Source organism: Sycon ciliatum, chromosome 9 (assembly GCF_964019385.1).
Source record: "Sycon ciliatum chromosome 9, ocSycCili1.1, whole genome shotgun sequence".
NCBI classification, from domain to species: Eukaryota; Metazoa; Porifera; class Calcarea; order Leucosolenida; family Sycettidae; genus Sycon; species Sycon ciliatum.
The window spans coordinates 26,622,310-26,643,693 of record NC_088651.1 but is presented as its reverse complement, the minus strand read 5'-3'; the positions used below and the strand labels follow the sequence as shown (position 1 = coordinate 26,643,693).

At 46.2% G+C, this 21,384-nt stretch overlaps 1 protein-coding gene across 1 annotated transcript in view; it reads right to left on the bottom strand.

Annotated features, from left to right (window-relative positions):
* The window catches only part of LOC135824392 (slit homolog 2 protein-like), a 97,985-nt gene that overhangs the window by 23,538 nt on the left and 53,063 nt on the right, over window positions 1-21,384 (bottom strand). Inside the window, exon 6 of the mRNA XM_065337123.1 lies at window positions 2,019-2,090. Coding sequence (XP_065193195.1) covers window positions 2,019-2,090 — 72 coding nt within the window. The remainder of the gene's footprint in view (window positions 1-2,018; window positions 2,091-21,384) is intronic.

Below are 21,384 nucleotides of genomic sequence, written 5' to 3'. Positions count from 1 at the left end.
CTGGTCCAAACGCCTGTCCAGGAGCTTGGCAAGAGCAGGAGGATCACTGCGCGGAACCTGCAGTATCAGCATCTGAAATACTGCTGCCACCATCAACGCGCTGTCAGCGTATGATCCTGCATCACCAAAACAGTTGAAATAAGTAGATAGAGTTGTTATAAATCTCCGGTCAACATTTCCGCGAGGCACTTGAAATGCATTCGGAGCAAGATGCACACAATTGTCATATGCTGTGGAAAGAGCCGTCATAGTCTCAGATGCCATCAAATTCCCCAGACAAAACGTTTCACGAGTGGCTGTCACATGGCCGCAGTCATCCACACCAGGTACTACTGTGGTCGACAAGGGTCGATCCTGAACATGTTTCTCTGGAGAAGACTCCGCCAATGGCTGAGCACAATGAACTGCACCAACATCACGCGCAATTGATGCACATGACGAAGCAGCACAAATGCCATGGACAGCATCAAGGTCGTTACTGTCAGGAACCAATGCGACAGGGACGCTGGCACGCAAAGGTCCAGCCATGGAACTGCAACAAGAAACAACAGCCACTGGCACTGTTGAAAGGTCATCACCCACATGTGCACTCTCATGGGCAGCCGCCATCCGAAAAACAGCATTATGGGTATGGTTCGAGTTACCACCACCGCCGGCATTGGACAATACCACGTGGTTCACTGGAAACAGAGGACCCACATCGCCGTCCGGCAATATTAACGAGATGTTGTGAGGATTCCGACATTTCTCACTCACGCCAGGTTTGCAATCCAAACAAGTCCGACCATCACGTTTACATTTGCATTGCCGGCACTGATGAAATCTATTCTGTTCCTGATGCCTCGTCGCGTCCCTGGTGGTAACAGTTTGGCATGGAAGTTTAACCTCATAGTGCATTGGCGCATGGGCCTCCGTGCTCCCCTCCTGTAATGTGCTAGAATTAACACCATAATTATTTGGCATGTACCCTCACTTCGTAGAGCACAACGGCGCGCTCTTCTTCTCCGTGATGTGCACAGTTGTTTCTTCTCTCCCCCTCTGTATAGAGGTGACATAACTCGCATCATTATTTTATTTTTTTGGCGCTACACTCTGTGTAACGCCGTTCACAGAGCACAATGTGCGCTGCCTTCTCCTCCGTGATGTGCTAGTTGCGCTTTTTCTCTCTCTCTGCCCCCCTTCTGCATACTAGGGGCGCGTTTGGTTGGTACGAACTAGAACAGGATTCACCAGAACAGCGCGTTTGGTTGGGACTGCACCTGTTCTGGGTCGGCCAGAACATGTTCTGCTTGCTCCGGCCTCGAGGCCGGAGCAGGCCGAGCAGTTTCACTTTTTCACAGTGAAACCTGGCGGGAACATCGATTTTGTTCCCAAATGATCACGTGCATACGCTTTTGGGTTGGACTCGTTGTACCGTACTAAGTAACCATGGTGACCCATACACATTTTGAAGAATGCACCAAGTTTGGCACATTTTTCCACAAAAATGTGCTCTGTTTGTGGAGTACCGTTTGGTTGGCATGAGGCTGCTCCATGTGCACCAGCTGTTCGATCCTGTTCTAGATCGTACCAACCAAACGCACCCTAAGTGACATTACTCGCATCTTTTTTGGCGCTTCACATACTGCTCTTGTGTGGCTTCCACGGTATTCATTGTTATTACCTGATGATGGCCAAGTGCCGAAACGTTGGAAAAATAACGGAACTGGTTCGGACGTGATGTGCAGCGCTATGGGAATGGGTGTGTCCACCCGAATTCTTTTCCAACATATACAGTTAAGAAAAAGTAGTTGTCCTCGTGACGTGTGGTTATTCGTTCCTGACACTTGCGAGAATCAGAGGCTTCATAACAAAGCATTTCACACACAGCGTTTACAACTGTTTCCTTCAATCAGTGCAGCAGATAATAATACTCCGAGATAATAGAGGTTTGTTCATCACGTTTCCAGCAGTACTCTATATACACACAGTTATAATTACTATTCTCTGCGTTCAGTGGTGCAGTTGAGAATACTTACAGTGTTTGGAGGTTTGTTAGACCAGAGAACACACCGTCACTTAAAGTCTGGATCTGATTACTCTCCAAATATCTACAAACGACAAAGCACAAAGACAATGTTGTTCTTGCTTAGTTCCGGGTAGTGCACAAAATACCGAGTCTAGGGCATAGTGGTTCTAATATATAATTCCGAAACATGACGCTGTTTTCAGGAACAACCTAGACTCCTAACCACAACATGATTCATATGCAACTTGGTTGGTTAGGTTGCACAGTTCACATACACCACTGTAACATATAGTTTCCGTCATTTTTCTTTCCATTGTCAAGCATGAGGTTTGTTGCAAAGCTAAGAAAATGCAATTTCTGAAGGTACTTTATTTGACACTGCAGAAAAATAACTAACCACCCAAGCATGAAAAATATACTGGGTTGAATTGTTACAAATTGCGTGAGAACTGAATATGACGTTAAACAGTATACCTAAACGGGGACTTCCCCAGGGACTCATAGACTCATAGTCCTTGGCGGATCATGGCGGTAGAAAAGGTACAAAAACCCGTTTTTTATGGTTCGTGTTGTTAATATTTTGTTATGTTGGCAACCGCCATTTTTGTTAGGTACATGAAGAAATGGAGCAGAAATAACGGAAGTGCGTGCTATAAGGTTGAAGGTTCTGGAAATTTCAATGCTTTTCAAGTAGAATCTGTCATTGTTTTAGAGAATTATCCATAAAGGGCGAATGACTCATGGATTCAATTAGTAATCTAAAGGGCATAATTATAATCTTCGTTCCGCGTTTCCTAAAACTATAGAACATTTGTAAGTTATAGAAGAATACATGATTTTCCTTTAGAAACTGTAGGACAGCTCTGAAAACGTAGGACATTTTGCTGGGCCATTTACTGTGCGTGGCTGTCAAGGTATCCAATGCATGTAACCCTTTACATCCAACTATTAGGGCTTCACTTCTTGACGGTACCCAGTTACTGCTCTGGACATCTGGACACCGTCTTCCATTCTCTCAATGGGCTCTGACTTTCATTCAAAGTCTTGCTCGTTACGCTCAGGTAGATGCAACCTCTCTGTGTAGGATCTGATTGCGCTCGCTGATACTGGCTTGTCAGGTGCTGTGCCAATGGAGCAGTCGCTGCACAGAATCAACGTAGTCACATCCTTCCTCAAGGCTGCGGTGCCATTGACTAAGATTGACTCCTTCCGCACTATACTCGAGCATGGTCCACACCGCCTCACCCTTTCAACACACCTTGGCCAGTACATTCCATTCATTTTGGATAGGGCTGAAACGATTATACCGAATAATCGAGTACTCGTTCGATAACTCTAACGATCGAGCAATCGTTTAGATTACCGATTACGGTTATTTTGCGTGTTTTAAATTTGTGCCCAGGAAGTACTGTAAACCCTCGTTTTGTGAAGTTTGAATCAGTTTCCGCTGGGAGTATGCAGTTGCCAGGGGTATGGTTCATGTTCTGAGGTTAAATTGACTTCAAAACTGCCATGTTTCGGAGCTACCCTTTCACTAATGCAGATTTGTTGGTATTATGAAGGCATAGTTTGTGGAAACAGAGTAATGTTTGCACAGAATTACGACTCTATTTGCTAACGATTATAATCGATTATTCGATCGTTAAGCTAAAAAGTAATTTATACTTAAAAATCCATGATCGTTTCAGCCCTAATTTTGGATGAAGAACGGAAGGCACTGATGGAGGAAATCAAGGGCATCACAGCCTGCTCAGTTATGGTTGATGGGAGCAACCACTTGGGGGACGCGCTTGTCATTATCCTGCGGTTCGTCTATACCAATTGGGAGGCAGCTCAGCAACTTGTCTGACTCCGCATTTTGTCGAAGAGTCTGACCTCTCAGCAGCTGACTCGAGAGATCATCACCTGCCTGTCGACGGAATACCATCTTGCAGCTACTTCTCTTGTGGCTGCAATAAGGGATGGAGCTGCTGTGAATGGTGCTGCAATGTGCTACGTACGTGATATCATGTACCCATGGACATCATCTGCGTGTCTCATACGTTGGATAATGTTGGGAAACATGTCCAAGTGAAGCTTCTGGAAACGTTCCTCCAGTGGTGGGTGTCTCTGTTTGCTCACAGCCCAGCCACCAAGATGGAGTGGCGCACCCGCACAGAATGCGCTGTAAAGTCGTATTGCCCGACAAGGTGGTGGAGCTGGTACGAGATGTTGGCTCAAGTCCTTGAGTGCTTCGGTGATGTCCAGCCATTCCTCGAGAAGATCACCTACTCACTCGCAGCACGCCAGTACCTCGTAGACATCCTACAAAACCCTGCAGCGAGCCTAGTTCTTCAGCTTCAACTTGCAGCCACTGTTGATGTTGGCAAGTCATTTGTCCAGAAGACTTATGTTATGGAGGGAGATGGCGAAGTGATCGCTGACGCCTACGACCACTTGCGAGAATTGACCTTGTCGTGGGTGAGCCGTCCTACCCCAACACCCTGGCTGTCGCAAAGAAGCTGGCAGGTGACAACGAAGCGCAAGTTCCAATTGCTGAGTCACGAGGCTATGTCGCCGATTCAATCCGCTACTTCCGCCGAGGCAGGAACCACCAGGATGGTGATTTCTATCCAATCATGCAGATGTTCAAGGCAGTTCGAATGCTTTGCCCCAAAAAGGCATTCAACCTGAACATTAGCCGAGAAAGTGTGGAGCAGTTGCGCCATGTTCTGCTGCTTGCTGACAACCCCATCATACACGAGCTACGAGAGGAGCTCCCAGCCTACCTTGCTGCTGCCCAAGATGCTGTCATGGACAAAGAGCACTCACCCTTGGCATGGTGGAAAGTACATGGCAATTTGCCTGCTTGGCAGAATGCGGCCAGAGTTGTGTACTCGATGCTGCCCTCATCAGCACCTGCTGAGCGCATGTTCTTGCTACTGCAAGTTACTACTTCCAGCCAGCAACAGCCGCTACTAGCTAACCACCTCGAGGCATCACTAATGTTGCAGTATAATCGTGGCAGATAACTGAGCTGAACCTACATTCTACCATATAACAGCGATATAGCACGGTTCTATTTGTGACCAGTTACGATCTCTCCATCCTCATTGGCTAGCTGAATACGATGCGACTTCTTGCCCCCACGCAGATCACGCAGCTGTCGGATTGCGCTAAAATAGGATCTGGCGTCGGGTCTCCTGGCGTCAACAGCGTTGGCTTTGTCCTGCCAGAACTGGTCTTCTTGGGTCTTTCGGAGAGATCGAATTTTGTGCATCACCTTATTCCGATTTGATTTCAGTACTTGTCTCTTGTCCTTATTGTTTTCTCTGTTGATTAAAATGTGCAGCTGCTTCTGTTGTTCGGATAGTGTCCGAATGGTAGGATCAGATGTCTTGATCAGTTGTTGTGGGCGACTGCATGTGCCGAATGCCTGAGAGGCCGATTCATGCAATGCTGTCTTGATTGCGGCCCAAGCACAGTCGACAGTCGAGGCATCTCCCATGGGCAGGGATTCAAATTCTGGTAGCTTCTCCGATAGCGCATTTTGGAATTGCACCGCTGAGTCCGAGGTTAGAGCATTGTATTTAGCAAAACACAGCGCATCTGACTTTTGCTGATGTTGGCACCGCCAGAACTCAAACTTGATATCTGCTATCACGGAGTGGTGGTCTGATCGTGTCACGAAACCTCCATAAGATCTCGAGTCTACAACTTTCAGCACATTCGATCGCCGCATGATAATTAAGTCGATCATGTTTCTTACTGGTTTCCCATTGGCGTGCAGTAGCCCGTCTGCAAACCAAGTTGAGCGGTGACACATGCGGTGCTTGAAGAAAGAGTTTGTAAGTACAAGATCATTTTCCTCACAGAATTCAATGAGATGCTCACCGTTGTCATTACTCTGGAGATGCTTGGAGAAATGTCTACCCGGACTGTATGTTCCGGGTTGTGAACTGCCAACTTTCGCGTTCAGGTCGCCAAGGATCCACACTTCGTCACGATGGTGCACCTTTGCCATGACCTGCTTCAGACTGGAGTAGAAGGCGTCTGCCTCCGCTGGATGGGTCGTCGAGCGTTGTAGGGTGGGAGCGTAGCAACAAACCACCACTATCGAGTTTCTGTCAGAATGCGGGCCTGCTCTCTTGCGGACAACCACCAAGCGGTTGGAAATAAATTTGCACGATACAACATATGTCGCGAGTCGCTTGCTTACAAGGACTGCGACTCCTGCGCGAGCAGACGGGCCACCAGAGCGATACAGAGTATGGCAATTCTCTAGAACATCGACTCCACAGCCACTTATCCAAGTCTCCGTCACGCCAAGCACGTCAAGTTTGTATTGTTCAAAGTCGAGAATAATTAATGTTTTCTTGCTACTGCTTCGCAGCGAGCGCACGTTGAACGTCGCTACTCTGCATACCGGTCCTCGTCGTCGAAGGACTCATTCCTGCGTCATTCATTCATTCATCCTGAAACAGTTGTCTTGGAACAGTTAGAACTCCCGAAGGGGATACAACGAGAGATGACAGGAGTTCAGCCTGCCATACCAAACAGTGGAACAGGTCTACAGTGGAACTTGGACAAGTTCCGGGAGTATTTCTCATCAGTATTCTACAACTCTGACCTGCCCACGGACCTAGTAACCGAACAAGTGGTGTCTGAACCCCCCTTCACAATTGAGGAGGTCAAGGCAGCTATTCTCAGTCAACGAACAAAGGGAGCCGCTGGGTGTGATGGGATAAGTGCAGCGATGCTGAGATCCGCCATGGACATCATCGGAACATGGTTAGCAAACCTCTTCGATGCTGTGCGGATCCTATGCCATTGCCCAAACGATTTGAGATGCGGTGTATTGGTGCCAATTTACAAGCCTGGTAAGCAGATGGGAATACCAAAAAGCTACCGAACCATCACATTATTATCTGTGGTGAGGAAAGTACAGACATGTATTCTGAACCGTCGAACGCGGACAGCAGCAGACAGCTACGTAAGGGAGTCTCAAGCAGGATTCAGGCGAGGCCGCTCAACAGCAGACGGTGTGTTCTATTGAAGAATGCTGTGTGAACGCGCAACGCTTGGTGATTGGTCATACTCAGCAGCGCTGCTGGACTTTAGTGGTGCATTCGACACCCTGGTTAGGAGTACAGCACTGGACAGGATGAGAGTGGCGGGGGCGCAGACATCGACTGTATCAGCATTGATCTCAAACACAACAGCCAGAGTAAAAATTTCCAGCCAGCTTGGAGAGGCCTTCTTCACGAACATTGGAGTCGTGCAAGGTGACCCGCTATCGCCCACTATGTTCAATATGTATGGCGAAGGAGCCATGCGGAAGATCAATGGAGTTTGTAGCCTTGCAAGAACTCAAGATGTACCCTCACCTTCAACACAATACGCAGATGATACAACTATGCACGCGTCATCGAGGAGTGCTGTGGAGATCATGGTAGCCACCTGTGAGCCGATCTTCGAAGAAAACAACCTCAACCTTAACGTACAGAACAACGGTATATTTAACTGCTTCCCACACTAATGCATCTGGAAAACGGTCAGCCTCCTTGGTTCCTTGCTGGACTCCATGGAGGATGTAGCAGTCAGGATCAGTGCAGCAAACCGAGCATTCGGCTCGATAGCAGGAAGCGGCATTGCCTGGACTCACGGCTTTGCATGTTCTCAGTTCTCATTGTTCCAGTGCTGCTGTATAACTGCTGCCTGGGGACCCTCACGAAGTGACACAATGAACAACTGGATGTATGGCAGAGAGGGAAGCTCCGTTCTTCGGAGTCCGCTACCCATATTGCGTATCCAACCAAATCCTGTATGAAAAATCAAAACAGAAACCAATCAGCAGGGTCTGCAAGAGAAGACGTCTCCTATGGTTCGGCCATGTTGTTCGGGAAGGTCCGGGCACGGCTTCCTATGGCGCGCTAACCATGGCCATCGACACGTCAAAGATCAAGCGTCCACGAGGACGACCAAGGCTTCGGTGGATTGATGTGGTGAAATCCGACATCTCCCCTCTCGGACACACGCTCGAGGATTGCCTCGACACTGCACGGGACAAAAAGCTATGGCTGAAATTCATTGACAAAATAATGTACATCGGTGTAAAAAAAATGGCATGTACTTGTCATGTGCTAGAACCTGTATATGGGTTTTTTCGTATGCTATTCTTCCTGCTGCAATCTTATAATGAAACAGTTGACAGATGCGTGGAACCCATTATTTGGGAGACATGCGACCTGTATTATTATTATGGGGGTGGCTTTATTGGTTTTGTGTTTGTATTATGCAGCATCCCGGGTCATTTAAGACCATGGGGAGTACTGCTGTTGTATGTGAAGAAAATATAATAAGGGAGACTGAGAAAAAAGAAAGAAAAAAGAGAGAAATACTGTGAACAGCAAATCTACAATGATGCATGTACAATCTATTATACAACTAATCTGCTAGAATGAGACTTAACACAAGCAGGTACAGTAATAGCAAGAGAGCTAAATCAGAAAACAAAATCCGTTGAAAAGTAACCGTCATCAAATCTGAAATCGAGCCCTTCAGCGACACAATAGCACTGAAGGCAGCAATATAATTCTTCTCATTCAACATCAGTGAAGCACCGTCAAAACCGGTGAATGGGGGCTGATGGTATCATTGTTGTCTTTGTTATTGGCAAGTGATTAATATTACGAAAAGGCGACGAGGAGACAATAACTTTATCAATGCGATTAATAGTATTAGTGAAGCGGACATTACAAAATGATAAATGAGAATACATGTATCTAAAATGGTTGTTCCTAATCGATTTTCTTGAGACTATCATCAGGGAAAATCGTCTCACAATAGAGGCTATACGGAGAAACAAACTACTTATAGGTTATTGGATAGTGGGAAGTATACAAGGTGAGGTGTGAAAATTCCCTGATGATAGTCTCAAGAAAATCGATTAGGAACAACCATTTTAGATACATGTATTCTCATTTATCATTTTGTAATGTCCGCTTCACTAATACTATTAATCGCATTGATAAAGATTAATATTACGATCATTATTATTTTCTGCAAATAGGTGCTTCAACTAATAGCTCGAACCATGGGCATTCGCAAACCAATGTAACTTATTAGAGTGTAATTATTATTTTATCTGAGTTATTATTATTATTTAAAATCTTGTAGGACGCATCACGCAGCTTCATAAGTAAAAAATTGGTTGCGAGCAACACTGGCTCACACTCAAATCACTGCTTTTCACCAGAAAAATATTATATTTCAACGTCATGAAATAACCATCATCAGGAATGAAGTGGGCACACCGGTTAGGATAGGTTAATAAATGAGGAGCGCTGCGAACTGATAACAAATCACACCTGCATGCACTATGACAAGAGAGAGAACAAAAGGACAAAACATCACCAAAAAAAACCAGGTATAGAAATAACGCAATACACGACAACTCTAAATATGGCACAGGTACAGGCAACAAACAGAATGTACATGTGCACTAGGTGCGTGCAGACATGTAATTGCAGGCGCTAGCAACAACAGTAGTAGTAACAGTGCACTAGTGCAAGGGGTGCAAAACCACCACCATCCAGGAAGAGCGAGTATCAGGGCCAGAAATATGTACAAGGCAGTACTTCAACAGAGACTTCACAGGAGGTCTCACCCTGCGTTATTGTTTATGCTGGGGCTCGTGTCGCGAATTTGTATTGCTTCGCATATTGTCCTCCTGGCCCGATCCGACTCAGTGGCAAGGACGCGAACCTCTGTAAATGCCGACTCGCCAAGCGGCAGTACCTCGCCGCCATGGTCAAGTCGGTAGTGCTCGCCCAGGGCTTTTCCAGACGTCTTGTTGCGTGAGTTATCATTGTGTTCTTTTGTTCGCGTTGCTACACTACGGCCAGTCTCTCCAACATACTTCTCCGAGCACTTGCAGGTCAGACGATAAACCACGTTGCGTCTTGTGCATTCTACCTCGCTCGATTGGCATGCAACGCAGGCGGCTTTAGGCCTTCCTCGTCGCCTCGGGGCAGCGGGATCCACCCACTTACGGCAGCAAGGTCCAGTGAGGCTGGACTTAGTGACGCTGTTGGAAAGCCTTGCATTCTTGTAGATTATCTGTACATTTAGATTGTATTTGTTTAGAAGACGGTGGACCCTGTAGTGGATGACATCCGTTTTGAATGGTAACTTCAACGTTGATCGATAGTCTTTCTTTTGTTTAGCAGGTCGTCTGGCTCGTTCATGAGCAGTCGCGATAACTTTGTGAGGAAAGTTGTTGAATTTTAATGTGTCAATAACCTTTTGCTCACTTCGCTGGCGGGCTGCAGGATCAGAGGAAAGGCGGGCCGCGCGGAGGAATTCCGAAGACGCGATGGTGAGTTTTTGCTGTTGCGGAACTCACGAGTTGAAGTCTGAGACGAGGACACTGTGGCAAGCTTTGCGGAACAGCTCGAATGATATTGCGCCCTCGGAGGAGACATGAATAGTCGTGTCCATAAAGTCAACCGACCCAGTTTCCTCCGAAGATTGATACGTGAACTTGATGCTCGCATTGGCGGTATTTATATTATTTTATTTTATTTTTTACAATGATCACAGCTCACAGGCAAAGACAAAAATTGCATAGTGGGAGCATAGTGATGGTGAGGCTTTTTGCCCTCAGCCGACCTGAGGTCTCGACGTCATGGGGACATAAAACGCACCAAAGAAAGAAGACAAATGAAAGGTATTGAAGAATGCAATCAGCTGGCGGAGAAGCGCGGCCCCCAGTGTCCACAGCATAATGACGTCATCAATATAACGCTTGTAGAGTACGGGAGCACCAGGCGAGTTTAGCAACAGCGAGGTTTCGAGGTCATGCATGAAGATAATCGCAAACGGGGGCGCTAGGTTGTTACCCATGGCGATGCCTTCCCTCTGGTGGTAGACCTTCTCACCAAATCTGAAATAATTGGATCTTAGAACGAAGGTTAACAGCTCTTCGATCTGCTCCACGCTTAAACCAAATGTGTCAACAGACTCGATGTGCTGCTGCAGGACTCTAGCAACCGCCTCCACCCCTTCAGCGATAGGGATACTTGGGTAAAGAGCGATCACGTCCATTGTAACGATGATGGTCCCCGCTGGGGCTTGTAGGTCGGGATACACTTGCCGGATATCCTCCAGTGCTTCCAGCGTGTTTTTCAGATGTGCTGGGACATATTTCAGGCATTGGTTGAGTATGCGCTCCAGGACAATAGAAATATTGGTCACCGGGCTGTCAACAGCTGACACAACTGGCCGAAGCGGAACCGTGGCTTTGTGGTCTTTAGGCAGGCCATACATCTCCGGAAACCTGTTGTCGCCAGGGAGTATGGCTTGGTACAGGTCCTTCTCCAATGTACCACCACAGACGCGTTGAAGGATGGTGCGCGTTTGCTTCTCCCAATCATCGATGGTGACATTGACGGGTGTGAACTTTGTCTCATCTGACAGGATAGTCTCGGCCTTATCAAGGTACGTTGCCATCTTCATCGTCACAAACTTATTGCTCTTGTCGGACCTCTTGACGACCACGGAATCATCGTCGCGGAGGTCGGATTATTATTATTATTATTATTATTATTATTATTATTATTATTTTCTTCACTAGTTTGAGGGAAAGAGACAAACGGGAAAAGTCTGAAGAAAAAATTGACTGTCACCACCAGGACTCGAACCAGGGACCCTCGCTTGTAGCTAGCGATGCTCTAACCACTGAGCTATGGTGTAGTTGTCATCCCAGCATAGACTGTTCAACATTTTCTTCAGACTTCGTAACTCACACTTCCTGTGAATCCACACAGGCGGGTGGGACGCAGCCCTCACTGTACCCACACACTTCACGCACACTCTAGCACGCGGGGAGCCCCAAGTCATAAAATCTTCACTAGTTTGAGGGAAAGAGACAAATGGGAAAAGTCTGAAGAAAAAAATTGACTGTCACCACCAGGACTCGAACCAGGGACACTCGCTTGTAGCTAGCGATGCTCTAACCACTGAGCTATGGTGTAGTCGTCATCCCAGCATAGACTGTTCAACATTTTCTTCAGACTTCGTAACTCACACTTCCTGTGAATCCACACAGGCGGGTGGGACGCAGCCCTCACTGTACCCACACACTTCACGCACACTCTAGCACGCGGGGAGCCCCAAGTCATAAAATCTTCACTAGTTTGAGGGAAAGAGACAAACGGGAAAAGTCTGAAGAAAAAATTGACTGTCACCACCAGGACTCGAACCAGGGACCCTCGCTTGTAGCTAGCGATGCTCTAACCACTGAGCTATGGTGTAGTCGTCATCCCAGCATAGACTGTTCAACATTTTCTTCAGACTTCGTAACTCTCACTTATTATTATTATTATTATTATTATTATTATTGACAGCACTAGAATATCGAGGTGCGATTTCTCACAAAAGTGTGCAGAAAACAAGGGTATACAAGTAAGAACTAAGCGTGACAAGTGTGTATCAGCAACAAAAAAACAAAAAAGTGAGAACGAATGATAATAATAACAATAATAAAGAAGAAGGTGACAAAACACATTTAGGCACAAGTGGCAACAACGTTGCCACACTACACAACAGAACATTATTTGAACAATTTTAGGGTAATAACACTATCTTTCTGGACACACAAATTCGGCTTATGAATGCGCTGACAAACAGCTTCCAAAACTTGTAACTGCAAAAGATACTCGAGTGGTGACAGCACCTCTGCCTCCCCCTGACCCTCCTCCTTCGAGGTCTGTGTTGGTGGGGAGCACCCGCGGCGGTCGATTTGTCCCACCGGAACCAGAGCTGGATTCAACAGAAAGACCAACAACCATGGCGGCAACAACAACACCAGCTTCACATCCAACAACAACACCAGGTTCACATCCAACAACACTAACAACTAATCCACAAAACAAAGCAGCAAATGACAGACCACGGAGATCTACAGCAGATTACAACCGGACCTATGAATTCACGGTAAAAATACAAAGGAAACAATCAGAAAGGACGACGACTGACGTGAAGGCAACGGCATTCAGGGTTGGCGTGGGTGGTGAAGGTGAGACGCAGGACGATGCAAGTGAGGAGGAGAGTCAAACCGCGGTGGATGACGGAGCAGGTTCTGATTCGGACAGTGAGGGAGAAGGTGAGCTGAGTGAGGGTGAGAGGGAGTGTGGGGGTGTGCGCGTGAGTCGAGATTGTGTGCGTCCGTCTCGTAATAACAAGTCTTCAGTATACAATCATTTGGTTTCTAGTACTGACTGTTGTCGTACTTATTCTGATTCCTGTTTTTCTGTTTTGTGCCGTGCTCGTCATGGTTATCTTTTGCAGTTACAAGTTTTGGAAGCTGTTTGTCAGCGCATTCATAAGCCGAATTTGTGTGTCCAGAAAGATAGTGTTATTACCCTAAAATTGTTCAAATAATGTTCTGTTGTGTAGTGTGGCAACGTTGTTGCCACTTGTGCCTAAATGTGTTTTGTCACCTTCTTGTTTATTATTGTTATTATTATCATTCGTTCTCACTTTTTTGTTTTTTTGTTGCTGATACACACTTGTCACGCTTAGTTCTTACTTGTATACCCTTGTTTTCTGCACACTTTTGTGAGAAATCGCACCTCGATATTCTAGTGCTGTCATTGTATCGTGTCACCCTACCTTGATTGCTATATTATTATTATTATTATTATTATTATTATTATTATTATTATTATTATTATTATTATTATTATTATTATTATGAGTCTTTATTCCACTCCAAATTGAAAATAAAAATAAAAATTGGAGGTATTACACTAACTCACCGGACTTATCATAGCCAAAGGTAAGCAGCACGGAATAATATATGGAAAAAAGTAAGGTAGAGAGAGAGGAAGGGAGAAAGGCGCATGTACCATCACAGGCATTAAAGCTCAGAGGTATCATGGCAACAGGTATTGCAGAAAGGGGAGCATCAGAAGTTGGCGAAAAATTCAGGCCGGCAAAGCTCATCACTGGGCACAACCTCCAATGCGCACCCACAGAAAGATCAAATACGAATACCCACAGAAATACCACAGTGTTTCAATTACAAACTAAGACGAATACAATAACATACAGAGCATAAAAAGCCCACCAGGGACAGCGAAGAGCCCTATGCTGCACCCAAAACAGATCTTAGAATGGCCATCGAGCCAAGGATAGCAGCCTGCTGCAGTTCATGAAGGTGCCGCTCTTCTCCACATAGCTGCTTAATTGAGGTAGCCGCTTCCTTCGTCAGGCCACCAAGAGCACCAACTATGATGGGCACTACGGACACTGCCTCTCGCTGCCAAATCGGCCCAATTTCCACTGCGAGGGGCAAGTACTTCGCTCTCTTTTCAGCATGTTTTAGTGTTACTCTATGATCCAGTGGCACACTGACATCAATAAGTTGGACTGACTTGCCATCGTCCCACACAAGATCCGGCCGATTTGCTCCAACCATCCTATCTGTAGGGATTGGCATTTCCCACATTAACTTACGGCCTTCACTATCCTCGACGTAGTGTGGCAAGTGGCCAGGGGGAGCAGGAGATACCAGTCTGTAGCGATGACAGAGTGCCCGGTGGACTATAGCGGCAAGACGATTATGGCGAGTAATGTATGCCGTCCGTGCCAACACGGGGCAGCATGCCAAAATATGGTCAACAGTCTCCCCCGGACCTCCACACAAACGGCACACGTCCACCACGGAAGTGTCGCCAATAACCGATCTTTGGTAGTTCCTGGTATTAACCACCTGATCCTGAGCAGCAAATACGGATGACTCAGTGGATGGACGCAATGTTGGAGACTTTAAGAAGTTGAATGAGAGAGGCATGTCCAATACACCGCCACTCCTCTGCCAATAGCGACCATGCAGGGGCTTCTGCCGCAGAGAAGCTTGGGTGGAGGTTCTGATAGCAGACTTAACAACGTCAGTTGTTGCACCTCCGATGTCCAGGATGTTGAAGTGCTCCATTGCCGTGGCTGCCCGGGAGATGATCGACTTTGTAGGCGGAAGATTTTCATGATGAGCATGCAGCGCAGCAATCAGCGGCAGGTCAGAGTGCGCCTGGAGATACCTAGACAGGCGGATGTATTTCCTCTCCAGCAGGTGCTCAACCGATACAATCCCTCGGCCGCCCTCAGATCTCGGCAGGTGAAAGCGGATGGTGGAAGATCGTGGGTGGTGTGCTCCCACTGCGCGGAGCGCACTTCGGACATTCCTGTCGAAGGTTGCAATAGCATCCTTCGTCCATGGCACAATACACAAGCCATACGACAGCACTGGGATGACATAAGAGTTAATAGCACGAGAGAGGTTGCAGGCGTTGAGAGATGTGTGGGTCACCAGCCGCAATCGCCTCCTGAACTCTTTGGTGGTGGCCACCTTAACAGACTGTTCCGCCATGCCAAAACACTCCCTTATGCCAAGGTAGGCATACACGGAGCCGTCCGCCAAGGAGGCAATGCTGGAGGCTTGATCTACTGTGACAGTTGCTGGCTGATCTGGATCAACAGCACCATGTGGGCACACAAGCTTAGCACACTTTGCTGGAGAAAGCTCCATTCCAATGGATTTCCCAACGCACGATACTATGTTGATCATTGAGTTAAGCTGCTTACTGGTTGCGGCCATCAGCTTCACATCATCCATGTACCATAAGTGGGATACGGTTGTTGTCCGCTGAAGTCCGCACGCATATCCAAAGCCACTTCTGCTGAGTTCACCTGATATTGGATTCAATCCAAGGCAGAAGAGCAGAGGGGATAACGAGTCACCTTGGAAAATGCCTCGCCGGATCGGTATTGCCTCACTCATGTCAGCTCCCAAGCGCAGCCGGGTACGCCACTGCGATGAGAGCACAGACAAGAGCGAAGTGATCTTGGGGTGGAATTTGTACAGACGTGTGACTTCGACTAGCCACTCCTGCGATAGGCTGTCGAACGCTTTCCTAAAATCCAACCAAGCCATTGCCAAGGTGCGGTGATGACGCCTAGCATCCTGGGTAATCATAGCATTGATCAGCAGCTGGTCAGTGCAGCCTCCTCGGTTACGAGTACAGCCAGTTTGTTCATGGGCCAGAATGTCATTGGTCTGGATATGGATCCACATCAACTCACCAATCACGGAGGTGAATAGCTTGTACATGGCTGGCAGACAGGTGATTGGTCGCCAATTCTGCGGCTGGGTTAGGTCTCCTTTCTTTGGGATCATGACCGTCTGGCCCAGTGAAAACCATGCTGGGGCATCCAGCTCACCATCCAGAAGCAGCTGGAAATTTCGAAGTAGAGCTGGATGGAGAGCAGTAAATTTTTTAATCCAGAATGGCGGGATCTGGTCACAACCAGGAGCACGCCAGTGTGGCATCTTGGAGGTCGCAGCAGACATAAGGTCAGCAGTAATGACAGCAGATTCCTGGGCATGGATGGCCTCTGCGTACGTGCCTTCACGCTGGATCCAGGCCTGACGACGCACAGGGTAAGGGTGAGACCAAATGTCTCTCCAGAACTGCTCCAATTGATCCATCCATGGACGGTTCTCGGGGTCACTATCCTTCTTGGCACACAGGTTACGATAGAATTGACGTTCATTGTAGCGAAATAACTGATTCTCCTGCTTTCGTTTCATATCAGCTTTGTATCTGCGCATTCGACCCGCAAGGGCCAGAAGTTCCAATTTCTTTGTTCCTAGAAGTGAAGCAGCAGCGTGCCGAGTTCCCACAGGGTAGCGCTCGTACATTTGCGGGTTGTCAGATGCCAGGTAGCTTGTCAGTCTAGAGACATCCTTCCGAAGGGCGTCAACCTTTCGCTGTAACCGGCGTTGCCAACCCGAAACCTCCGGCTGCGGCGAACTCATGCGCGCTGCCGGAACCGGCGGGATACCACAAACCAGTAGGGTGAGAACAGCAGCAGCATACGCAACATGATTCAAGAACTCTATGGACAGGTCAAACTCACTAGCAGCAACCAGCTGACGGATGCCACAGTTGATTTTTCCGACAGTAGCTGAAAGACGGAGGTATGGGATTTTCCTGGGGACTGCAAGCTTTGGCCTCTCATCAACACCCAAACGCTGTACACTGGCTACCAGCCCACCAAGGACCCTACCAGTGTCTTCCACCCCAGCAGCCTTGATACATACACAGATATGCTTGACCGCCCACACGAGCTGTTTGTCATTAGAGTCAATGATACCAGCATTATTATTATTATTATTATTATTATTATTATTATTATTATTATTATTATTATTATTATTATTATTATTATTATTATTATTATTATTATTATTATTATTATTATTATTATTATTATTATTATTATTATTATTATTATTATTATTATTATTATTATTATTATTATTATTATTATTATTATTAAGCTTCCGTGGAGATAAAAATGTAATCAACGCAATAAATAGAGGAGCTGGAGCGGCTACGCACTTTGTTTCGTTTAAATGGGTACCCGGAATATGTGATATCTAAATATGTCGTAGTTAGTACACTGGGTGGAGCGAAGGAAGTGTCCTCCGAGGCCACTCCGGTGTATCTTCGTTTGCCTTGGAAGGGTGAAGCTGTTTGTCGTACCATGCAACGTCGAGTTAAGTCAGCTGTAGAATCGAACTTTCGTAATGTTAGTGTCCGGTTCGTCTACACAACAGCTCGTGCCTTCATGGTGAAGAAGGATGTCCTACCCACTCTTAAATTATCACATCTTATTTACAACTTCGAGTGCCGGCAATGTGAGAGCCGGTATGTGGGTAGGACCCTTCAGCACCTGGAGGCACGGATCCACCAGCATGTGCCTCTTCACGTTATGCCTGTTGAGGCACGGTCGTCAAGGCCTAGACGAGGTCGTCCCCCAAAGATTGGTACTGCGACTGGAGGTGCACCCTCGCTGGGGACGGAACCAACTGGGGTGTCGTTGTCTTCTTCGTCGGCATCGGCTTGTTCGTCATTGCCTTCGTCTTTACCGTCTCTTCCTTCTATCCCGTCATCATCGTTGGTATCTGCGGTTTCGTCTTCTTTGACTTCCTCTGTACCGTCATCCGGTGTGTCCACCTCCGGTGGCAAAAAGCGTGGCCGGCCACCGAAGAAACCACCGGATGGTGTGTCTGCGGGACCAGTGACTCGCTCTAGGGCGAGGTTAGCAGAGTCTTTATCGTCTCCGTCGTTGTCGTCATCGTCGTCGTCAGCGTCTTCCTCATCTCCCTCCTCCTCTTCATCAACATCAACAGCCATTGGAACGTCAAAGGGAGCATCATCGCAGCAGGCAGTGCCAGCAACGGACGTGCCTTTGGTACGGACATCTACATCGGCCTCGTCTGGATTGGCAGTAGCGGCAAGGAATGTCAGGTCGGTTTCATTGTCACGTAATTCCAAAGTATGTACTGGTTCTAGTAGCGTTGTTAGGGTGTATGAATCTTCTGTTGCCAACCATCTTGTTCAGAATAGTGATTGTCGTTCTAGTTATGCTGATGATTGCTTTTCTGTTTGGTCTCGTTCACGTAGTCAAAGGTATTTGCGTGTATTGGAGTCTATTTACATTTTTACCACCAGGCCGATTTTGTGTAGGCAGAAAAAGAATTTGTTTACGTTGAAATTGTTTGTGAATTTAGATCAGTAGTTCTCGTTTGTGGTTGCTTGGTAACTTTCTAGTGGTGAATTTATCGCATTTGTTGTCACCTGATATCGTTGAATGGTGTAATGTTTCTTTCAGCTCTCATTTTATCGCGCTAGTTAGGGTCTAAATTATTACTTGCATTGTGCGTATATATATTGAGTTAAGAGCTTTTGTTGATTTGCCAGTAATCCTCTGATGAGATGGCGACGAAAACGTTTAGGAACAAGCTTATTTATTATACATGAAAACAAGTTTTGCTAATGGTGTTTGTACTGAGTGCGCAGCTTACTCTATTTATTGCGTTGATTATTATTATTATTTTTCTTTCCCTCAAACCAGTTAATATATTATTATTATTATTATCAGGAAATTAGAGGCCAAATGCCACGTACTGCTCTTTTCTCTCCGAAACTTAACACTTGCAAGCCAGATATGAAAGAAAGAAAAAATCTTCAGTCACACCACCGGGACTCGAACCAGGGACCTTGCTATTAGCGAGCAATGCTCTAACCAACTGAGCTACAGTATGACTCTTATCCACAGTGATGGTAAATCTATCCTTCTTCTTCGATCAATTCATAGATCAATTCATAGATCAGTGGACATAGTTTGATGCGCTCCCCATGATATCAAGCAAATGGCCGAGGGCCCTCTTGATTGGGCCCTCGCGAATGGCCGAGGGCCCCCTTGATTGGTGTGAGTTGCCAGCATGAAAGCTAAAGCGTAATTATGGTAAGGTTGTTTGAAGCAACTGGGTGCGCTCGATCACTCCATAGTTTTGTATCCCTTCATGACATGCAGCCTGACTGACTCGGACAGCTGTTGTATTTGTTCCATCTATCTGTGTTCCCGTCTGTACACATGTGTCATACATGTTGCCTACTATTGACTATTGAAGTACTAGAGCGTGTACTGGTCATGTCTTTGCTTTTGTTTGTTTGCTGTGTATTTAGCACTGCTGCATTCTCCCGAGCAGTTTGTGTGGTTCCTACAATCCAATGAACTTGTGCTAAACGCCATCACTGCACTTCAGGCTATGATCGTAATGTATTATGTACACGTATGCAGCACAACAGTTTCATGTGTCTGAGATATTATGTTAATATCCCTATTTGGAACCATTTTATTGCTATACATGCCATATCATTGAGCTTTGCATGGAGCAGAAACCCATACTTTGCAGAGCAGAATGAAAAGCAGAAATATGCAATTTCCCGAGCATTATCCGCATATGACTAGAACCCAGGACAAAAGCAGACCTGGCATCATGACTTTGCACATCTATCGTTATGCGGCTTCATTACGCAATCTGTTTTTTATTCATCAGCACTCGATCGAAGCGCCGGAGATTGGCACCCACCGGACTAGCATCCAGCAGCCAAAGGTGGGGCCATTAGATACGATCGTAGGTAAAAAACAGAGAGAAACACACAACACTTTTTTAAATATTTATCATATGAAACAAGAGAGGGTTTGGAGTAAAATAGGACCAAAAGAACTCCACCACCGACAACAGAGCATTACAAATCAAGGATCTTACGCAGGATAGCTACAGAGCCATAGAGAGCACTCTTCTGCAATTCAGACACAGAGCAATAGCTGGTGATACCGATGATGTTAAAGTTATCCTGGCAACTGTTTTGAAACTGTTGCCAAACTACCACAGGAACAATCTGAGTCTCAACTTGCTATAGCCGATGGATTTCTCGAGCAAGAAGTTGATGCTTTGCATGTTTCTCAACTTCCTTTTCAGCAACGCGTGGATCACCATGTACAGCAATGTCAATGATCAGGGCCTTCTTGGCAGGTCCATCAACCAGAAAAATATCAGGCCATCAGCGCTCAATGAAGCCATCACACCGGGTGGTGAAATCCCACAGAATCTTGATCTTCTGGTCCTGCGGAGAGATGTCGGCGTCTGAAGTATCTCTAGCTTCAGGCAGGTTATCCTCGGGTGCAGGATGGTCTTGTACCGTTGCATTTATTTATATTTATTTTATTTACAGTCTGCACTTCAGGGCACATAATGAAAATAGCCAATACAAGGAAGTGAGGGTGAAACCAACCACGGACTGAGGGCAAAAATGCAAATTAAAGAGAAAAGACAATACATAAATATAATATGAAACTCGGATGTTGAGCCATAAATAAATGTAGAAGAGAAAAGGACATATGGATACGAGTTAAGAGTAACTCTCCATCACTGTAACATGATACTTTATACAGTCAGAAAGTGCAATAACTATCCCCTCTTTGGTCTTTCCATAACCTTGAACCTTCCAAGTTGGAAGGCTGTCGGTTAGCGCTACGGAGATGTGTTGAAGCTAGGTGTCAGGACGTCGAATGTTTCAGTACTCTGTCAGTTTTGTGCCTAGTTATTGCACTTTCTGACTGTATAAAGTATCATGTTACAGTGATGGAGAGTTACTCTTAACTCGTATCCATATGTCCTTTTCTCTTCTACACATAAATATAATAATAATAATAATAATAATAACAACAGCTCGCATGTACTCCATGGGTGAGATCACCCATGGGGCTAACGCATCTGTCGGCAAAAGAGTTAGAGAAAACGAGAAACACATGACATACACACCTTCTTCATTCTGTTATTGCAGGGAAAAACTACCTCGATTCCACCATGAGCCTAGGCATGAGGAATATAATATTAAGTACAGAATGTAATTTACCAAAAGAATATTCAAGTAAGCGCAGATATTTTTTTAGCATGATAAGTTAGTACATTGATT